At 35.9% G+C, this 19,466-nt stretch overlaps 1 protein-coding gene across 4 annotated transcripts in view; it reads left to right on the top strand.

Moving 5' to 3' along the window:
• The window catches only part of veph1 (ventricular zone expressed PH domain-containing 1), a 101,951-nt gene extending 83,179 nt beyond the window's left edge, over window positions 1-18,772 (top strand). For 3 of the 4 annotated variants that reach the window (XM_042743643.1, XM_042743644.1, XM_042743645.1), the window contains exons 12-14: window positions 3,619-3,736; window positions 14,369-14,505; window positions 17,419-18,770. In XM_042743643.1, the coding sequence (XP_042599577.1) occupies window positions 3,619-3,736; window positions 14,369-14,505; window positions 17,419-17,655 (492 nt within the window). In that variant the 3' untranslated portion in view covers window positions 17,656-18,770. Of the gene's footprint in view, window positions 1-3,618; window positions 3,737-14,368; window positions 14,506-17,418 lie in introns of all 4 variants that reach the window. The other variant, XM_042743646.1, reaches the window with a different exon arrangement.
• Window positions 18,773-19,466: the final 694 nt, after the last annotated feature.

Raw genomic sequence — 19,466 nt, 5'->3', positions numbered from 1 at the left:
TGTAAAAAATACATCAGATGTAATTTGTGCTATTTGAAAGGTTTTCATGGCACAAATAATCAAATGCACAGTACATTTCTTGCTCGATTCTTACACTGATTTAGTTGGCTTGAAATAAGTAATGGCAGAGCAATAGTAAGATGACTTGACTGTTCTTGCCAGAGAGGTTGTCCTTGGGGGTTCGATAATGACTTGCATCAATCTACAGGCAAGCGAAAAAAGAAATTTAAACATAAGATGTGTGATGGATGGTCTTTCATCTGCCTTTGCTTTAAACTCAGAGAAATAAAAGCTCTCAATTGTGATAGTCACTCACAGGATAGGTGAAAATTAAACTCTTGTCTACCCCTTGTGTCAGACTACTCTTAGGTCTCAATTAGTTGTATCATGTAGTTCTAATGGAAGTTCTAAGGGCTTGAAACAGGTTTCTGGAACCAGTTTCTTTTCCAACAAATTTGGCGTTGGTCTGTTGTCAGGGGAAGTTGGCTTTACTGTGTCCCCCACCTTAATCTAAGTAATGCGCTGCCATGCTGAAGGAGATGGTGAAAACTCTTTCCATTCATCTCTCTGAGCCTCAGGTCTGACAAAGCTGTAATGACTGATGACCTGGTTTTATTCGCTTGAGGTGAAACTGTGTGTAATGCAGAAAGTAGAAAATCAGACCTTAATGGAATAGTTCCCTGGAACTCTAAGAAAATAATAAAAAAAGCTCTGTATTACTCAAGCTTTATAATTTTAAAGCGATAGCTCACCCAAAATTGGAAATTCTGTCATCACTTTATGATCTGTATGACTCATCTGCAGAACACAAAAAATGTTTTGAAGAATGTTGGTTTCTGTCCCGCCAGTGAAAGACCATTCAACCAAAATTTCATCAGAAGTCATTGACTTTTTGAACAATGATTTAAGCCCATCAAATATGGTCAATGGCAGCTTAGCCATACATTCTTAATGCACAAGAACAAACTTTTTTTCTTTCACAGTGATCTGTCATGTTTCATAAAAAAATATCTTCATCTGTGTTTCAAAGATGAATGAATATCGCTTTGGAACGACATGAGGGTGAGTAATAGATGTCAGAGTTTTCATTTTTATATAAACTCTCCCTTTAAGGGTGGAGGCAATGCACAAGCCAGTGAGTGTAATTTCTCGGAAAGGACTTCTGAAAAATCCTTGTTTTTCTCCCAACTCTTTTTTCTTGTTTATGATTGTCTATTTTCAGAATACCTCAACTCAGTATAAAAGTCACTTCGCTTATTTTGTAAAAACAGGTAATTTTCAAATATCATTGGTTGTCTTCATTTTGACAGACTGCTCTTCCTAAAGGCCACATACCCTCACATCCATTGGAAAATCTAGTAAGCACATTCAGATGATGACTATCATTGTTCATTGGTGTCTAGGTGTGCTGTTGATGTAAAGTAAATCCCAAATTGTCATTACGCAGTTGTTTCAGTCCATTGATGGCTTTCCACAAAGACTTCAGAGACAGATTGTAGGATAACTAGTGCTGTTTAATGATTAATCATGATTAATCGCATCCAAAATATATATATATTTTTAACATATGTGTGTGTACTGTGTATAATAATTATTATAAATACACACTCGTACAGCATATATTTTGAAAATATTTACAATTACATTATTTATATTTATAATTTATATATATTTATAATTGTATATTATATTTACATTTATATAATTTATATTATATATAAATATATTTAATATACAAATATAAAATTTCTTAAATATATACGTGCAAGTGTGTATTTATATAAACATAATAAATATGCACAGTACACACACATTTTATGTATACAAAAACGTTTATTTTGGATGCAAATAATCGTTTGACAGCACTAAGGATAACTATATCAAAAGTCTGTCCTGCTTATAGACATTTTACCCACTTGACCCTCAGTTGTGACCCTGGTCTTACATGTCAATTTTTCAAAATTGAGATTTATACATCATCTGAAAGCTGAATAAATAAGCTTTCCACAGCATATCACAACACAACAAAGTCGTTTGACTAATTGCGATTTTTTTTGACAGATATTGCGATTTGATTTGCGATTTAAATTTTGCAAAGTCAAGCTTCAGCTCAAAATTGTCAATAGTGTGCAGCACAGTATGGGTATCGTTACCCTGCTGAAAAAAACAAACAAAAAAACAATATAAACCATAACAGAAATTATTTCCATTAAACCATTACAAAATTCCTTTTTGTTTTTGAGCATTAATTTCCAATAGGAATTACTGTTGTTCTATTAGCTGCCGTCTGCCATATTACATCCCACCAGTAGAATACATCAAATAGACACCATTATAGTTTACATTAAAACCAATACTATTCCCATTAGGCTATAACCCTGAAATCCATTCAATTTTCTATTGTGTTTTGGGAGGGGTTATATTGTTTGTTTGTTTGTTTGGCAAGATTATAATGGTATTATTACTTTTACAGAATTAACTTAATTTCTTAATTTCACTGGAAATATAATTATTTTATAAATTAACTGTATTTCCTTAGTCAATCATTAAAGTATTACATGTTACATAGGCTGATTAATTCATTTTTAAGTATTTGGGATTTTAAGAAGTGTAAAATGTGCTGAATGTTTCATTTCATCCAAGTGAAATTAGCAAGCAGTTAAGCCTGTATTATACTTTCCATGTCCGCGAGTCTGCTATGGTAGGCGTGACGTAAAAATCGTCATCAGAGAGTGTGCGCGGAGGCTCTGAGTGGACGACCGTGTGCCTCCCATCCGCGTGGTCAGTAGGCTTCAAAAGCACCATTGCATCGCGTGCGAGTATAAACGAGCATTACGAAACAGGCTGCGTGAGTGCGGCAAGTGTGAATGGCACCGCGTGGGGCAGAGAGCAGCGAGTATGAGAAGCATTCAGAGACACAGGCTGTGTGTGCAGTCTTTTAAATTGGGAATAGTGAACATGCATTATAAACTTCTTTCAGATTAATCTGTTGGGGAGATAAAATGTGCAAGATAACGTTCATGTACTAACAAAAACATCTAAGAATGTATATTTTATTCTCCTCTACTGAAAGCAGAACCTATAAGGGAACTCTTGATATGTGTTTTGACGCAGCTCTTGCAAATTACCTTTTTTGTTCGTTATCTGTCATTTAGAAGCTTAAGTTACATATGTTTTTCTTTAGTTTTAATTTGCCTAACTATCGATCCTGTAGACGCCATAATGTCACTCTGTCTCTCTCCCACTTTTTTTTTTTTTTTTTTGAATGGTTTGCGTATACTCAGTTGGTTAGACCAGTGCTGACTGGGGAGAAGGACAGAGGAGTGCTCACTCTGTTGGTTAGTAAGGCTGCCGCTCAAGGCTGGCAGTCATGCATATGCTCTGGAACAGATTAATATTGCGTCCACATCGCAGGCTTTGTGATTAGCAAAACCGCAACGTCTCAAATCGCGATTGCGATTAGATTTCGATTAATCGCACAGCCCTGGCGTCTATGCTATTCCATTAAAATGTGCAAAAGAAATGTGATAGCTAATGACACTTTCTCTTGTGTGTAATCTTCAGTGCTGTAGCTTCATCTGCTAAATTTCATCACTCCTTCTATGTATTCACTCTTAGGATGTGGACAGTTTGCAGATGTATCTGGAGGAGGTTCGTTTCTTTGACCTGTTCAGCTACAGTGAAGAGGAGGGTGGTTGGCTCTGTTTCATGTGCAGTAACCCTGAGAAAGCCACAGGTAAATGAGATTTGCTTCTTGTTGGTCTTGTATAAACACATGCACACAATCAATGAGTCAAACCTACGACAATATACCAAGGTTATTCAGTTGCAAATAACCAAACTTAGTCCCTGATGTGTGAGAGAAGTAATGGTGAGTCTTTTAATGAATCAGTTGATGCTGTTCACAAAAATGGTCTTAATGATTCATTCACAAATTGGGCTGATCTGGTTCTCGAGTTCATCTCGCTAACTCAATCCTGTCACAGCTGTTAACAGCTCACTAGAGGGCAAGATTATCAGTGAATAACAGTCATGATTTTAAAAGAGTTACAGTTTATCCTTCTCTGACGTTAATGATTAGCGGCGACATGATTTTGCAAAAGCACATCAGGACTCCAGATGTCACATACAGCTTCAGTCCTCTGTTAGGATTGCTGAAGTCTGCTTTCCATGAGTAGAAGAAAGAAACAAAAAATAGGAGAGAAAGTGGTTTGTCTTGTTTCTGTAGATGAGATAGTTTACATCAGTTCAGCATTAGGATGTTCATCATTTAGACAAAGAGGCTTCTGATCCCATTCAAGTGCATCCAGAATTACTGTTGCTTTGTTTTGAATCTTCTCCAGACATACAGATGTGCTTTTTCCACTAGAACCAATTACATACAATGAAGAAGGTTTTTGCCTCTGGCCTGAATGTTTACCAAAAACAATAAAACATATTGTAAATTGATGCACATGGAGCATGGCTATTTCATCTGAGATCATTTATAGGCATTTGAATCACTGAAAAAAAAAGAAAGTCACAGGTCTCAGCATTGATATTGCTGAAACACGCCATCGTTTTCCATGTGTTTAACAGAGCTTCTGCACTGCCGTCGGTGCAGTTTGCGTAGTGAGGTCTAAAACAATGTGTTCCTGTAAAAAAAAATAGCTTAATTGCTTCATAGGTTTCATCAGAATGTCAATGTAGTTTTGTGTGATTTGTAGATTTGTGTGACTACTAGCTAATTAAAATCAACACAATACAAAACAATTTTTTTTTTCACAATGATATTTTAATATATGTAATCAATTGAAATTTGTTAAATGGAAGTTTACTTAATCTATTTGGATCATTTTTGTTTGTCATAACTAATATGGCTAATTTCCGGAACAGTGACATTACTAGCTGCTAATTTACTAGCACTTCTAATATTTTATGCTCAGTAGACAGTATTTCTAGGCTTTGGGTCTTTACTCTGGTTTTTGGTTGTTACTCTTCATGTTTTTATACTTTTAATATTTTACACCCCCAGAGATGGATGTTAAAATTGTTCACTGCTGTTTGGTGGAGTATTGGATTGCTGCAGTTCTTGAAATTTTGATGACGTCACTTTTTACTTCAGAAAGCAAATGTTTAGGCCACAAAGAGACACTTTAATGAAACAGGAAAAGTTTTTACACAACCACTATCCAGCAGCCAAGGTGCGAATAAAAGACTCATTGAAACCTCAATAGCAAGAGCCGCTCATTGTCACACACATTCTACCTCCTTTCTACTTATTTGGAATGTGGGAAAGTTTCCATTAGCAGAGAGCCATACTGATTTTTAATAGAGCAAGGTGAATGTTTACAGAAATAAGGACTTTGGGAAGAGTAAGCACAGCTTGGACATGAAGCACATACCTTGGCAGTGTTACGGTCTGACAGAAGTCTGATGTGTCATCAGCTCATAAAGCACATTATGTGCTTTGAGAATGCTCCAGAGTTCGGCTCGGACATTAATGAGAAATTCAAACAAGGGGGAGAGAATGCAGTGATACAGCTTCAAAACTACCAATATGATGCTGCTTACTTTGCTGCAGAATTTTCATGAGGTGCATCCTGGCTGTTGGCTTCTTTACTCTCACTGTCCTATCTAATTATATATAATATAATGTAGAAACTTAAGATTTTCTGTAAAAGCTGATTTGCAAAGATGTGTATCATGAAAAGCACTATACAAACAAACCTGAAACTTAAAACCTCTATAATTACACTGTTGTTCCTACTCCTACACCTTAACCCACTCTTGAACCTAACTGTAGCACCAAACCTGTCACTAACCTTAACTGCATCCGTCCTCAATAGCAGCAAAAGTGTTTTGGGTAACACTATTGTAAGGTGTCCTTGTTGCACTTTACATGTACTTACTATTATAATAACAGTAATTTAATAATAATAATAATAATAATAATAATAATACATTTTATTTATAATGCGTTTTCTAGAACCCAAAGCGCTACAAACACATAAAATACAAAACTACAATAAATGCAATACAAGGTAGAAACTATAAATCATAAAATACACATTACAGTACAACACAATGGAATATTACTGACAGTCCATAAAAGCAATTTTTGTTTTTAACAGCTTCTTAAAACTGGCTAGTGTGTGAGCATCTCTAACAGCAACGGGAAGCGCGTTCCATAACCTAGGTGCAGCAACAGAGAAAGCTCTCTCCCCCATAGATTTTAATCTATATGGAGGCTGTTGAAGAGTAAGAGAATCAGCAGACTGAAGGGAACGAGAAGATGTGTAACAGGTGACTAAGTCACAAATATAAGAAGGGGCAGTTCCATGTATAGCTTTGTATGTTAATGTTAGAGTTTTAAAAACAATACGTGACTGTACAGGAAGCCAGTGCAAACTATAAACCACGCCTTTGGAAAGCAGATTTTGTAATATTCTTAATGTGAGAGTCTAGTGTCAGATGAGTGTCAAAAATCACTCCAAGGTTACGAGCCTGAGCAGATGGAAGTACTACACTGTCATCCATAATCAAATTAAGATTGCTACCCTTACAAATAGCCGCTGGTGTGCCAATGAGTAGAACCTCTGTTTTAGAACAATTCAGTTTTAAAAAGTTATGGTGCATCCACGTTTTTATTTCCAGCGCACACTCTGAAAGAATTGTTGAGGTGAGAGTAGGATCAGACTTGGAGCTGATGTAAATTTGGGTGTCATCAGCATAAAAGTGATACCCCAAACAATATTTCATAATAATTTGTCCCAAAGGAAGCATATACACACTAAACAATATAGGACCCATTACAGATCCCTGAGGAACACCATGACAGATCTGTCCAATGTCCAAAATTTGTTTCTCAAGACAACAAACTGGGAACGATCAGTAAGGTAGGATTTAAACCAGTTAAGCACCGTACCAGTGATACCAAGCCATCTCTCCAGCCTGTTTATCAGGATAGAATGGCACACTGTATCAAATGCAGCACTAAAATCCAACAAGACCAGGATGGTGGAGGCTCCAGAGTCAGCTTAGACAAGCAGATCGTTCATAACTCGAACCAGGGCTGTCTCTGTACTGTGTCCCTTTCTAAACCCAGACTGAAAAGGTTCAAAAAGCTTGTTGGATGACAAGTGTGAGTGGAGTTGTTAAAACTAGAAAATGCACTTTCAGGAAAACTAGGTGGAAAGATCACAGGAACTGCAGAGCAAGGTACCAAACTGATAGACTTATAGATATTTTCATTTTTTTCCATGAAGAAACTAAGAAACTTGTTACACTCCTGCACAGAGGAACAAATTGGTGACTTGATTGGTGCAAGAAGGCTGTTGATCGTCTTAAAAGTCTTATAAGGGTTTGCAGCACCACCACTAATGATAAATGAGTAGTACTTTGTTCTTGCTGCTTTGAGTGCTTCAGCGTATTGACTCAAATGACTGTCATACATAAGCTTATGAACAGTTAAACCTGATTTCTTATATTGGCGTTCAAGCTGCCTGCTTTTCATCTTCATAGCCCTTAATTCATTAGTGTACCAAGGAGAAGATTTACTAAATGAAACAACACGTTATCTCCTAGGGGCTAATTCATCCAAAGCAGATGACAAAATAGAATTATAGTGATCAACAGTTTCAACAGCTGAGTGCTCTGAGATCAGGCAGGAGAGACTGTCAAAGTTTAAGATTCTTGACATTTCTAAAACTAATGACCCTTGTTTGAGTACCACTTAAAAGTGGAACATTTAAATTAAAAGTGAGAAGCTTATGATCACTGATAAACAAAAGTCACTACTGTCTAGTTGATCAGTGTCCACCCCAAAAGAACATACCAGATCAAGTGTGTGACCTTTATTATGAGTGGGAAATTTCACGTGCTAAGTCATGTTAAAACAGTCTAATGCATCCATGAAATCAACTGTGCATAATTACTAGGGGTGTAAATCGGAGGGTTTGTCATGATACAATACAATATTGATTCTTATACCCAGCGATATATTTGCCAATACCTCTTAAAATTATACAATATGATTGCGATACCATTCGATTCAGTAATATATAGATCGATTTATCGATATTATGATGTTATGTACCTATTTTAAACAACCATCTACATTTTTATTAACTCTCAAATGCAACCAAAATATATAACTTGAACATTTATCTTACCCTTTTTTTAAATAATAAAGAACAATAAATAATACGAACAATAATAAAAAAAAAATCAATGTCACACATAAGAGCAGTAATCAGACAACAGTCAAGAAAGTGAGTCCTGACACATGAGTTTGGATGAGAACACACGCATTGGCAGTAATGCATAGACGGACAGTGCTTGAAAATATGGACATTGCCAAAACAAGGTGCCTATTTATACTACAGGTATTGATATTTTACACGTGGCATCGATACGTTGTATCGTTAGACATTTGATCGATGTGTCAATCTATATCAATGGATCGATACAACCCTGATAATTACATGCACGCAACCCTAACCCAAACCCTAATTCTAAAGCTAACCATATAGTTAGTACATGTAGTTCATTAATATTACTCAGTTCTTAAATGTACTGTATAATTACACTGTAAAAAAGGATGCCTTAAAATAAAGTGTAACTATGTTTTGCAATTCAACAAGAACGCAATAGGTACATTATACCTAACATTCATTCATGTATCCATTTTATAGATTGTTTTTTTTTCATTATTTTAATTTATTTAGACATAAGTACATGGTAATTACAGACACCTAATATAAACTGGTACCTAAATTTCCAACAGGAACTTATAGATAGAAATACCCATTATAACCAGAATTTAATCTCTAATCTTACAGCTAATTTTGTAAATTGACATTATTTTACTATATCCTAAAATTAAAATTTTCAAAGCCCCATATAAACTCTTGAACCTTTATCCCTCTCTCTCCCTTGTTTCTCTCTCTCTCTCTCTCTCTCTCTCTCTATATATATATATGTAAATAAAACACAATAAAACAATATAAACATGACTCTCTCTCTCCTCTCTCTCTCTCTCTCTCTCTCTCTCTCTATATATATATATATATATATCTATATATATCTATATATATATATATATATATATATAATATATATATATATAATTTAACCTCTTCAAATCCACATTCTCAGCATGAACCTTTATCCTATTTGTTGTTTTCAACATGGAGTTGGATGTACTCCAACTTTGCTAAAATATGTGAAACCCTGTCCATTAAATGCTACAGAAGTGAATCCACATTCTCAGCAGGAATTGCCAGAATCCTGTCTGACTATCAGAGCTTCTTTCTTTAGTTACTCTAAATCAACAGTAAAGCAGAACACTGGCCAAAGCCCAGAGAAAAATCTATAACATACATCAACAAACAAAAAAAAAAAACCAGCACAAAAATAAACAACAGCCCACCATAAACAACATCGACTTGCAATATCCTCATTGCAGAAATTTACAATTGTAGGAGAACTGGAATAAACAGTACTTACCTCAGAAGATATATTGATGTATTGGTAACATAGTGCTCCAAACCTCTTACTCAAACTCTTTTCCCATTGGCCTTTTTGCTTGCTGTGCTAGATGTGAATTGGAACTGCCATAATCCAGATTTCTAAATGGGCTGCATCCAAATTAGTATAATATACTGTTTACTGCAGGTTTGTACTTAGCTTGTGATGGGAGAGCACATTTGAGTGCATCACAAACAGCTACAATGCTTTGGGACATCGTGTAATTTCAGAAAGATCAAAATTCCTTGCTTTGGACTTGCCGAGCATCAGTTTTGGCCTCTGCTCTTATCATAGTGTATGTTTCAATTTCATAACCACAAACAGACAAACTCATTTTTCAAATACAGTAACATATACACAATAAAATAAACAGAGAACAGAAATCATTCTAGCCAAACAAATTTAATGCAGAATGCAGCACAGATGTTTTTAATATTCTGGGATTTACAAAAAATAGATATTACATTTATTTTGCTCATGTTCTCACAGTACAGTACAAATGCTTTGATTCATGCATGCCAGAGAAAGGCAGAGAGGTCGAAAAAAAAAAAATCTAAGTAAAATGAAAAATAATTTATTTGGAATTCATAATAGAGAATTATTATATTGCTCATGGGATAAACACTCACTAATTCAATTTATCATCACTCATTACCAGCACAGAAATCCACACAAATTCATAAATTTAAAAAACCAAAAAACCAGAACAACAATTATCTCCTCTAAAGCTTCTCATTTGTTCTGCCAATGTGAAATTGAAAAATTATGATTTTGGCTGTACCACTGTACCAAGTGTATCCGACACCCAATACATCATTGTTTTGACATAATCTGTTGAATTGGCATTCAATGTGTTTTATGTTTTATATGTTTAACAAATTTTAATAACAGAACAACATTTTCTCAGGGTTATGTGCAAAGAAAATGGCTTAATTTTTAAGAATATGCCTTTTATATCCCAGAATTAAATTATTATACTAACCTAATGTAGCGCCCCCTGCCCTCTTGAGAGTTACGGCTCTCAAGTTCTGTTAGGGTGCAGCACCGGGATCTGGTGATATGTCTCTCGACTAGTATTATAAACTAATACACTAATATAATACACTAATACTAAACTAATATGGTAAATCCAGGTAAATACACCAGGTAAGTTTGGGTAAGTATAAAAACTATAAGGTTTTATTATCAAAATAAATAAGTAAATAAATAAATAGTCAAATACATATGTAAATGTAAATAAATAAATAAAAAGAAAGAAATAGATAAATATGTCAATAAATAAACAAATAGATAAATGAATAGACTGTGTAAAAAGGTAACAAAATAGACTATAAACATTATCAGTACTGTATCAATGACAACAATTCAGTAAAGGAAACTTCTCACTTAAAATTGACTGAATTGGATCTGGATCGTTGCTAGGGTGTGTTGTGGCCGATTAAAATGCAAAACTAGGGGTGCACAATAAATATCGGCCAATAATTAATGCGCATCTCGTCAGTAAAGCCGCTTCTCTAATCAGCGGTAAATTCCATCAGGTAGAGCTGTGTTTACTACACAGAGCCGTTGTTAACTAACAAGCTGTTAAATTAAAAAATGCGCAAATCCAAGTTCATTATCAGCGTGTATTTGCGCAGCTTGTCATTTAACAATGGCTCTGTGTAGTAACAGCTGCTCTTTGTGAAATCATGCACCTGATGGAATTCACCGCTGATAAGAGAACCGGCTTTACTTTTAGATGAGCATTAATTATCGGCCGATATTTATCGTGCACCACTACACAAAACGATCCACTTCACTCTAACTGAGCAAAATAAAAAAAATTCAGAGTACCACAATGCAAGTGAATGGCAAGCGGTCGAGCATGAAGATCACTTCGCTCAAGTCCTCTCTTGCTCCAAAGGTAATTGTGAGCTCTCCCTTGATGCGGTGTATCCAGCGATGCCAGAGGAACTCTGAATTCTCTCGCGGAATCCGTGCACTATCTGGGGTTCAACACTTCTTTATCGATGCTGGAGAAACTTGTAATAAATGCCGATCAGCGCTCTTAAATACTCCGTTGTTCAGCAATGTCCTCAACACGCTCTCCGTCTCTTGATGATCCATACACAGACACTTGTAACAAGCGACTTCCCGTCCCAATGTAAACAATGCTGCGTGTGAGACACTAAGGGCCCTATTTTAATGATCTAAGCGCATGGTCTAAAGCACACGGCGCAGGTGCACTCAGGGCGTGTCCGAATACACTTTTGCTAGTTTAACGGCGGGAAAATGGTTGGCGTGCCCTGGCGCATGGTCTAAACGGGTTGTCCCTATTCTCTTAATGAGTAATGGGTGTTTTTTTGGGTGCAACGTGCAATTAACCAATCATAGTGTCATATCCCATTCCCTTTAAGAGCCAGTTGTGCTCGTGCCATGACGGATTTGCTATTTACACAGCAGAATTTTCACGCGTAATGACAGAACGCGTCTCCAGAGAGGAGCTGCTCGTGCTCGTAACCTAATTCTGATACATGCGATGACTATCCATTATGTAGGCATTTTTATATTTATGTAGCCTACACAATAATATTATTTTACATTGTAATCCTTAAACTTTTAATATTTGGCAAGTTTGTTTGCTGCTGTGCGTCCCTGTGTGTGTAATAAGCACTTTGGACCCACCTATATTAACGTTCTCCTTAAAAAACAAAGAAAAAATATTGCACCAGACTTTGGACCAGGTTTGAGTTGGTCTATGGCGCAGTATATTTTCAGTTCCTCAAAATAGCAACGTGCCAACAATGCGCCTGAACACACCTCTTTTTAATACCAGCACGCCCATGGGCACACAAATGGTTGCAAATGCATTTGCTATTTAAACAACGCGCCGCATGACGGGGAAATGAGAACTGCATCGGGCTGAAACTAGCAAAAACACTTGCGCCGTGTCTTGCGCTGCTTTGCGCCGGGTGTATGATAGGGCCCTTAGTCTATAAAAAACCCCTCAAAAAATAAAAAAATATAAAACAAACAACAACACAAGAAACGCTGTCTAAACACTGACAGATAAATTCTTGCTAAAAACACCTACTTTATAACAAAATAGCAAGTTTAACACACCATAACAATTGTGGATAAAACAAAACTCAAGTTTTCTCTCTCTCTTCTCCTCCTGTCATTCAACGGTTCTTCCCTTAAAAAGGATCTTAATCCACCAATCAGAATACACCAACCAGTTAAGGGGGTTTGACCATTACATTTACAAACCAATCAAAACGACTGATTTTGCTTACCCATATTTGAATACTGAAGGTTATAAATATAGGTGACCACTCTTAAAAATAAACACAGTAAAAAACTTAAACATGAATGTTTACAACCGAAATACACAGGGATTAATCACGCTAGAAATAATGTAAAGGCTTAATTAACCCAAGCTTACCCAGGGTTACACTAAAAAACAAATGGCCCTTTTTTGTTTTCCAGGGAACTGAGGCAGGTCCAATCAGCGCTCCAGTGTTCTCAAATACACCATGGACTTAATTTCTGCTAGCTGGGATCATAGTTAGGTGATTATCAGAGAGCAGTCTTGCTTAATCTTAAGCGGGCTATCAAAGCGCTGCAGATTCTCATCTGTTTTCCTTGCTGAAAAAAAGGAAAACTCAAACAATGGGCTGCTTTGTACCATCGTGGAAGGACTATAACACAGCTTCCTGTTTAACTGAAATAGACCCATGAGAGATCTGTGATACGCTTTGTGTAGTTCAGACAGACCCAGCAAACACAGGCAGGAGACAAAATATTCACCGTGCCTGAAGCACACCAGATATAGCAACGTGGTGGTAAACACTGGGCAACGCTCTTTTGTTTGTCTAATGAGAAAACTTCACCCTTAAATCTCTGTGTGTGTAAATAGCATGGAGTAGGTCCAGAAGAGGATGACTGTTTAAGAGAATAGAATATTTCAGTTTCCATCGCTAAGAAAATATCCCCGTTTTCTATGGGCTTTTACACATGCTATCTTTACTTAAAAAACACTCTTTAGAGAAAATGTAATGTGTGAACAGGACCTTTTCAGAAATACCGGTAAATCAGTTTCAGTGATTTTCCGATATGAGAAGTTTTAACATTACCAGTAAATAACCAGTAACATGCTATGTGTGGACAAAAAAAAATACGATTACTGGAATGACTACACATGGACGCTGACGGAAGAAGTCTGCTTTGGGTCAGTCATAAAGTTCTGACAGACGTGATGTTATTCCTGGCTGTTTACGTTTTATTTTTAAATAGTTTTTCTATGTAAATGTGTGTTATTTGGACGTCTTTGATCATTGTGTTGTGCTTTCCAATCTTTTCCATTCATCAGCATTGTGTCTCTTCAGTTAGATACTATTGTGTGGTGTTCTGTGTGATCATCTTCTAACACATATCATTCAAAAGTAACAAATTATCAAATTGGAAAGTTAACTTAAGCATTTCTCCACATCTGAGCTAATGAATTAAAAACACAGCATAATTTCTGATAACTGACATCACAGAGTTCACTGGTATTTTGGTGCTGATTAACTAAATTACTCTCACAAAAAAACAACGAAATTGACTCAATTATTTATTTATTTATTGTGAACAGCTGATTTTGTGTGTTTTCCAGAAAAGTCATTCTGGTAATTTTACGGTAATTTACTGTCATTACTCTGCGAAAGGGGCTAATGTTATAGGGCTTGTCCTATAAATTTCAGTTCATCATTTACTCACATCCTCATTTCATCATAACATCATAAAAACACAATTACAGTAGTCCACACAACTTCTGTGATTCTTCCCTCTATTTTAACATTTTCTGACCATTTCATTTTTTACTCTTTCTGCTCAGTTGTTAACCAGGACGGCCAGCCACTCATTGAGGGGAAGCTGAAGGAGAAACAAGTGCGCTGGAAGTTCATCAAGAGGTGGAAAACACGTTATTTCACCCTCGCCGGCAACCAGCTTCTCTTCCGAAGAGGAAAATCAGTAAGTGTCTTATTCACAAGACTACAGGATGTATTATTTATGCATTCCTTACTGTCAAGACTCTTAAGAAAATCATTTACTCACCTTGGTGAGCATAGAACACTTCAAAAATATATATATTTTTTTTATTTTTCAAACCTTCATTCCAAACATATTCCATACAACTTGTGCATTATGTTTCAGATCTTCAGAAGTCAAATAATATCCCTGTGTAAGAACCAAACCAAAATTTAAGCTGTTTGCTCAGTCTTCTTTTCATGCCACTTTTAGACGTGTCAACCAAAGTTTGACATCAATGCCAAATGCTATTTTCTTTGCAAAGGAGCACGTTTGAAAAACACAATGAAAACTGAGAGCAATACTGATTATTAGTGAACTATGACTTAAATTTATGTCTGTTTCTCACACAAAGCTATTGAATTGCTAGCTCTGATCACTGGTCTGCTTTCAATATACTGAATAGAGCAAGGTGACCATAAATCTGATTTTGTGTTCTATGGAAAAAAATAAGTCATAGGTTTAGAATGTCATGACAGTGAGGGAATGCAGAGAAAATGTCAGTTTTTGCATGACTAATCGTTTAATTAATTTGTTTTCAATCAAATCAAGTCCTCAAAAAATGTGTTTGTTAGTGTATCATTCTAATTAGGGGCCAAATGTCCTCTTTTTTTTTTTATTTTTTAAGAAAACTAGTGTTCTTGCATCTGCCTGTGAACCTTCACCCACTGCAAAAGATTACGAGCATGAAAAACAGTGTTCCTGAACCACCATCTATATTGAGCAATATCTGGTGACTAAAAAAGTATTTTAGTTTTAGATGTTTTAATCTAGGAGCTAATGGCTCACTAGTAATTTTATTAGTCTAGTACCATGCTTTATGGAAGATGATCAGTTCTTTATAAAAACCCATCACTTAATATTGAGATTCACCAAAATGTTCCCTTGAAGGGATTTACTTGAACTAAATCAAACTAAAATGGCTTGTCACAATCTCTCTGTTGTGTTTAAAGAAAGCAAAGACCCAGTTTAATATGCGTCCATTTAACTTGGAGCCATTTAGGGTTGTGCAGAAGAGAATTCATAACCAAAACCATGACATGCAAAGAGTGACTAAAAAGCTAAGATCAGTCAGTCACGCAGTATTCTGACAGAAAGCCAGCAAAAGCTTTTTAGTAAAAATGAATTCATTTGTCAGCGTCATAAGCACATTAAATCTTGATTCATTGTAAATCTTAATTTGGAAAAGCAATGCATTGCTACAGTGATTTTATTTTGCAAAGTCTTGACAGAGTCTTCATTTTATCAGCCATGACACAAGCTCTTTCAATATGATTTTGAGGACAATTTGGCCTCTTGTCACGGTATCTTGTTTTTATTATGCCTTTAATTTGCTTGCAGTTCTGTAGTTTTTCTTTCATTTTAATGGTGCTTATTCTCATCAGTGGAAACAAACAACAATAAGCCTCATTTCTGGCAAACTTTGTGCAGCGCCTCTTAAAAACAAGTTGAGAGACAGGCAGAACAATAGAGTAAGAGAACTGGAACCATCAAGAGAGGACATGCACACTTTGATCCTCCAACCGAAAACCCCATAGCCTAAACCCCATCCATTGTGTTTTCCCATCAGGAATTAGGGGTGGACTAGTCATCACAAGATTGTGTATAATGCAAATGCACCATAACCCTTGTACAACTTAAAAGTTTTACTTTAACGCACCTTTAAATCATGATGTTTTAACATGTAAAATGTATGTTGTGCTTTAAAGAAGTACACTTATTATGATGTGTTGACTTAGTAAAGAACATGTAAAGTACCTGATTATAAGGTAGTTTGTTAAAGGGTTAGTTCACCCAAAAATGAAAATTAGGCTGCATTTTACTCACCCCCATGGCATCCTAGGTGTTTATGATTTTCTTCTTTCAGACAAATCCAGTCGGAGTTATATTAAAAATTGTCTTTGATCTTTCAAGCTGTTTAATGCCACTCAGTGGGAGTTCCATTGCTTCAGTCCAAAAGAAGTTAAATAAAAAGAACCCATCCATAAAAAAAAGTGTATCACACAGCTCCGGGGGGTGAACAAAGGCCTCCTGTGGCGAATCGATGTGTTTTTATAAGAAAAATATCCATATTCAAAACATAATAATCACTTTAATCTAGCTTATGCTCACTGTTCCTCAAGTTACATTAAATCGATTATTACGTTTTGACTAATACAAAAAAAAACACATCGATTCACCACAGGAGCCCTTTGTTCACCCCCCAGAGGCGTGTGATACACTTTTTTTAATGGATGGGCACTATTTATTTAACTTCTTTTGGACTGATGCATGCAACACCTGCTGAGTGGCATTAAACAGCTTGAAAGATCAAAGACCATTTTTAATATAACTCTGACTGGATTCGTCTGAAAGAAGAAAGTCATATACACCTAGGATGCCTCGGGGGTGAGTAAAATGCAGCCTAATTTTCATTTATGGGTGAACTAACCCTTTAATATATATAAAAAAAAATTACTAAACTTCAAAATCATCATTAAAAATGTGTAATTATAAATACATTTAAATACATGACATACAAGTAAACAGAAATGACATTCAAGTATATTTCAGTTTACAGTGAGTGCACTTTAACTGTATTTCAAAGACAACAGAAGCAATTATTACATTGCAAATATTTAAATTAAATTAACATGCAATTAATTGTCCAAAAACATTAAATTCAGTTGCTTCTAAGTATATATTTTTATAATATATTATTGTTGTATATGTTGTATTATTATATTATATATGTAGGGTCTGACTTAGACTACTGGCTCAATGCACATGGCTGTGGTCCATGCAAAGCTTCCTGAATGTTAGAGTGTAAAGCATTAGCTTTGATTGAAGGTGCCTTTTCCCTCTTGTTACTCACAGAAGGACGAACTGGACAACAGCACAATTGAACTTAGCAAAGTGCAAAGTGTTAAGGTGGTTGCAAAGAAGAGGCGTGACCGCGGGCTGCCCAGAGCCTTCGAGATCTTCACCGACAGCAAAACCTATGTGCTGAAAGCTCAAGATGAGAAGCATGCAGAAGAGTGGCTGCAGTGCATCAATGTGGCTGTGGCCCAGGCCAAAGAACGTGAGAACCGCGAGGCCACAACATACCTGTGATGCTTGTTCTGCTGAGGATCCTGTGGGCTTATCAAGCCAGATGGGTGTGTCTTATTACCAGGTTTTTTTTTTTATTATGACACTTTATTAACATCAGAGACAAACGTCCTGTCTCAAATGCCACCTTCAACCTTTGCAGTCATCCTCCACATAAATTCTTGCAATGGCAAGCCATTAAGACTCAGTTGGTCCTTTGTTACGGTGAGCTTGGCAAAGGGCATCAAGGGCACACTGTGGTCAAAAAGGATCCCTCATGAGAACCCTAATGAATCATGATCAATAGGACATCCTACAGTCTTATGGACTTCTCAGACATGTGTTAGGAAAGAGCACAAGACCACAAGTAAATATCAAGTGCGTCATTTGGGAAATGACCAACGAAAATGAGTGACGTACAATGAGGCTGAGTAACACTGAGCTGCGCATGTTCTACACTTCTGACGCTCATTCTATGGGTCATATCTTAATGTTTTGAGAACAGCAATCATGATTTAATTCATCTTTGTCTTCCAGAGAAATATAGAAGACTTATTTAGAATCAGTTATCGAATACAATTAGAGCTGTCACAGTTAACATGTTAGCGCATACAGTAAATACAGTAAGTTTTAGCACTTCATTATTTAAACCGATGCCACATTTATTCAGTTTGATGTTAAATACTGACTTACTGTCTCATCCTGTTTTGTGATTTTCCTTTTGGTATTTGGGAGAGAAGAGTAACATTTACGACATAAGCAGAATCCACATAAATTCATGAAACTAATAATTAAATAGTCAGATTTTATTTTCTTTCCTTGAAAAGGAACCGAATGCGTTAGCACTAGAACTATTAGAAATGAATAGGGTTAATCCAGGAGTTCCCAAACTCTTTTTTAATCAGCCACACCCCGTAGATGTAATATTACTTGTATTTACTTGAACTACACCCTGAGATTTTAAGTTAATATTTCAATAATTTAATGATATATTTACATGTTCACAGTTCTCTAATGTTGATAATCCTAATCATAATAAAAACTACTACAATTATTATTATTGGTAGTATGTTTTAAATGATTAAAATATAAATATATTACTATTATACAGTACACACTTGTGCTGTAAACTAAAAAATTAATATTTGATAATGAAATGCCAACCTAAATATTCAAAAACAAAACCCAGTATAAAAAAACATGACCTTTTTTATCAACCCGCAAACTCCTTGCAGTACCCCTGTTTGGGAAACCTTGGTTTAAATCAGTTGACAGCCCTCCTTTCAGTACATGGCATGAAGTAAGCACCGAAGTTTTCATAATCTTGAATTTTACTGCCATCTTGATAGCAATAATATTATACCACATTTAGCCCTCAGCTCACAAACCATGTGAACTGTTACAAACATACAGCAATAAAAGAATTTTGCTGGATTGATTTCACAAAAGGACCAAAAATCAACATCAACTAGTAAAACAAAGAAGAATCCAAACAGATCTTGGTACACACTGTTCTTTGGCCACAGGAACTTGCATGTCAGAAATGTTGATCAATGTCTCCTTGAATAACACAGAGGACCTCTCCAAAGATCTAGGGAACCGCAGAACAATGGCGGTGAAAGAAATTTGTTCCACTGGTATACATTTCAGAGCTGTGTTTCGTGCGCTGGGGTGGGCTTTCAAGTCTCAAGGCAAAGTTTGTCCCTTTTTCTCTACGATTTTTATCCATGGATGAATACCAGTTATGTTGTACAGTAACAGTGACTCAAATTTAAGCCTTTTATCCATTTATAGTAATAATTATTTTGTCATGCAAAGACACATTGGACCTCCTA

This window comes from Cyprinus carpio, chromosome B18 (assembly GCF_018340385.1).
Source record: "Cyprinus carpio isolate SPL01 chromosome B18, ASM1834038v1, whole genome shotgun sequence".
In the NCBI taxonomy this organism is placed as follows: domain Eukaryota; kingdom Metazoa; phylum Chordata; class Actinopteri; order Cypriniformes; family Cyprinidae; genus Cyprinus; species Cyprinus carpio.
Note: the sequence above shows the minus strand (reverse complement) of the source record. Positions and strands in the feature narration are given on the sequence as shown.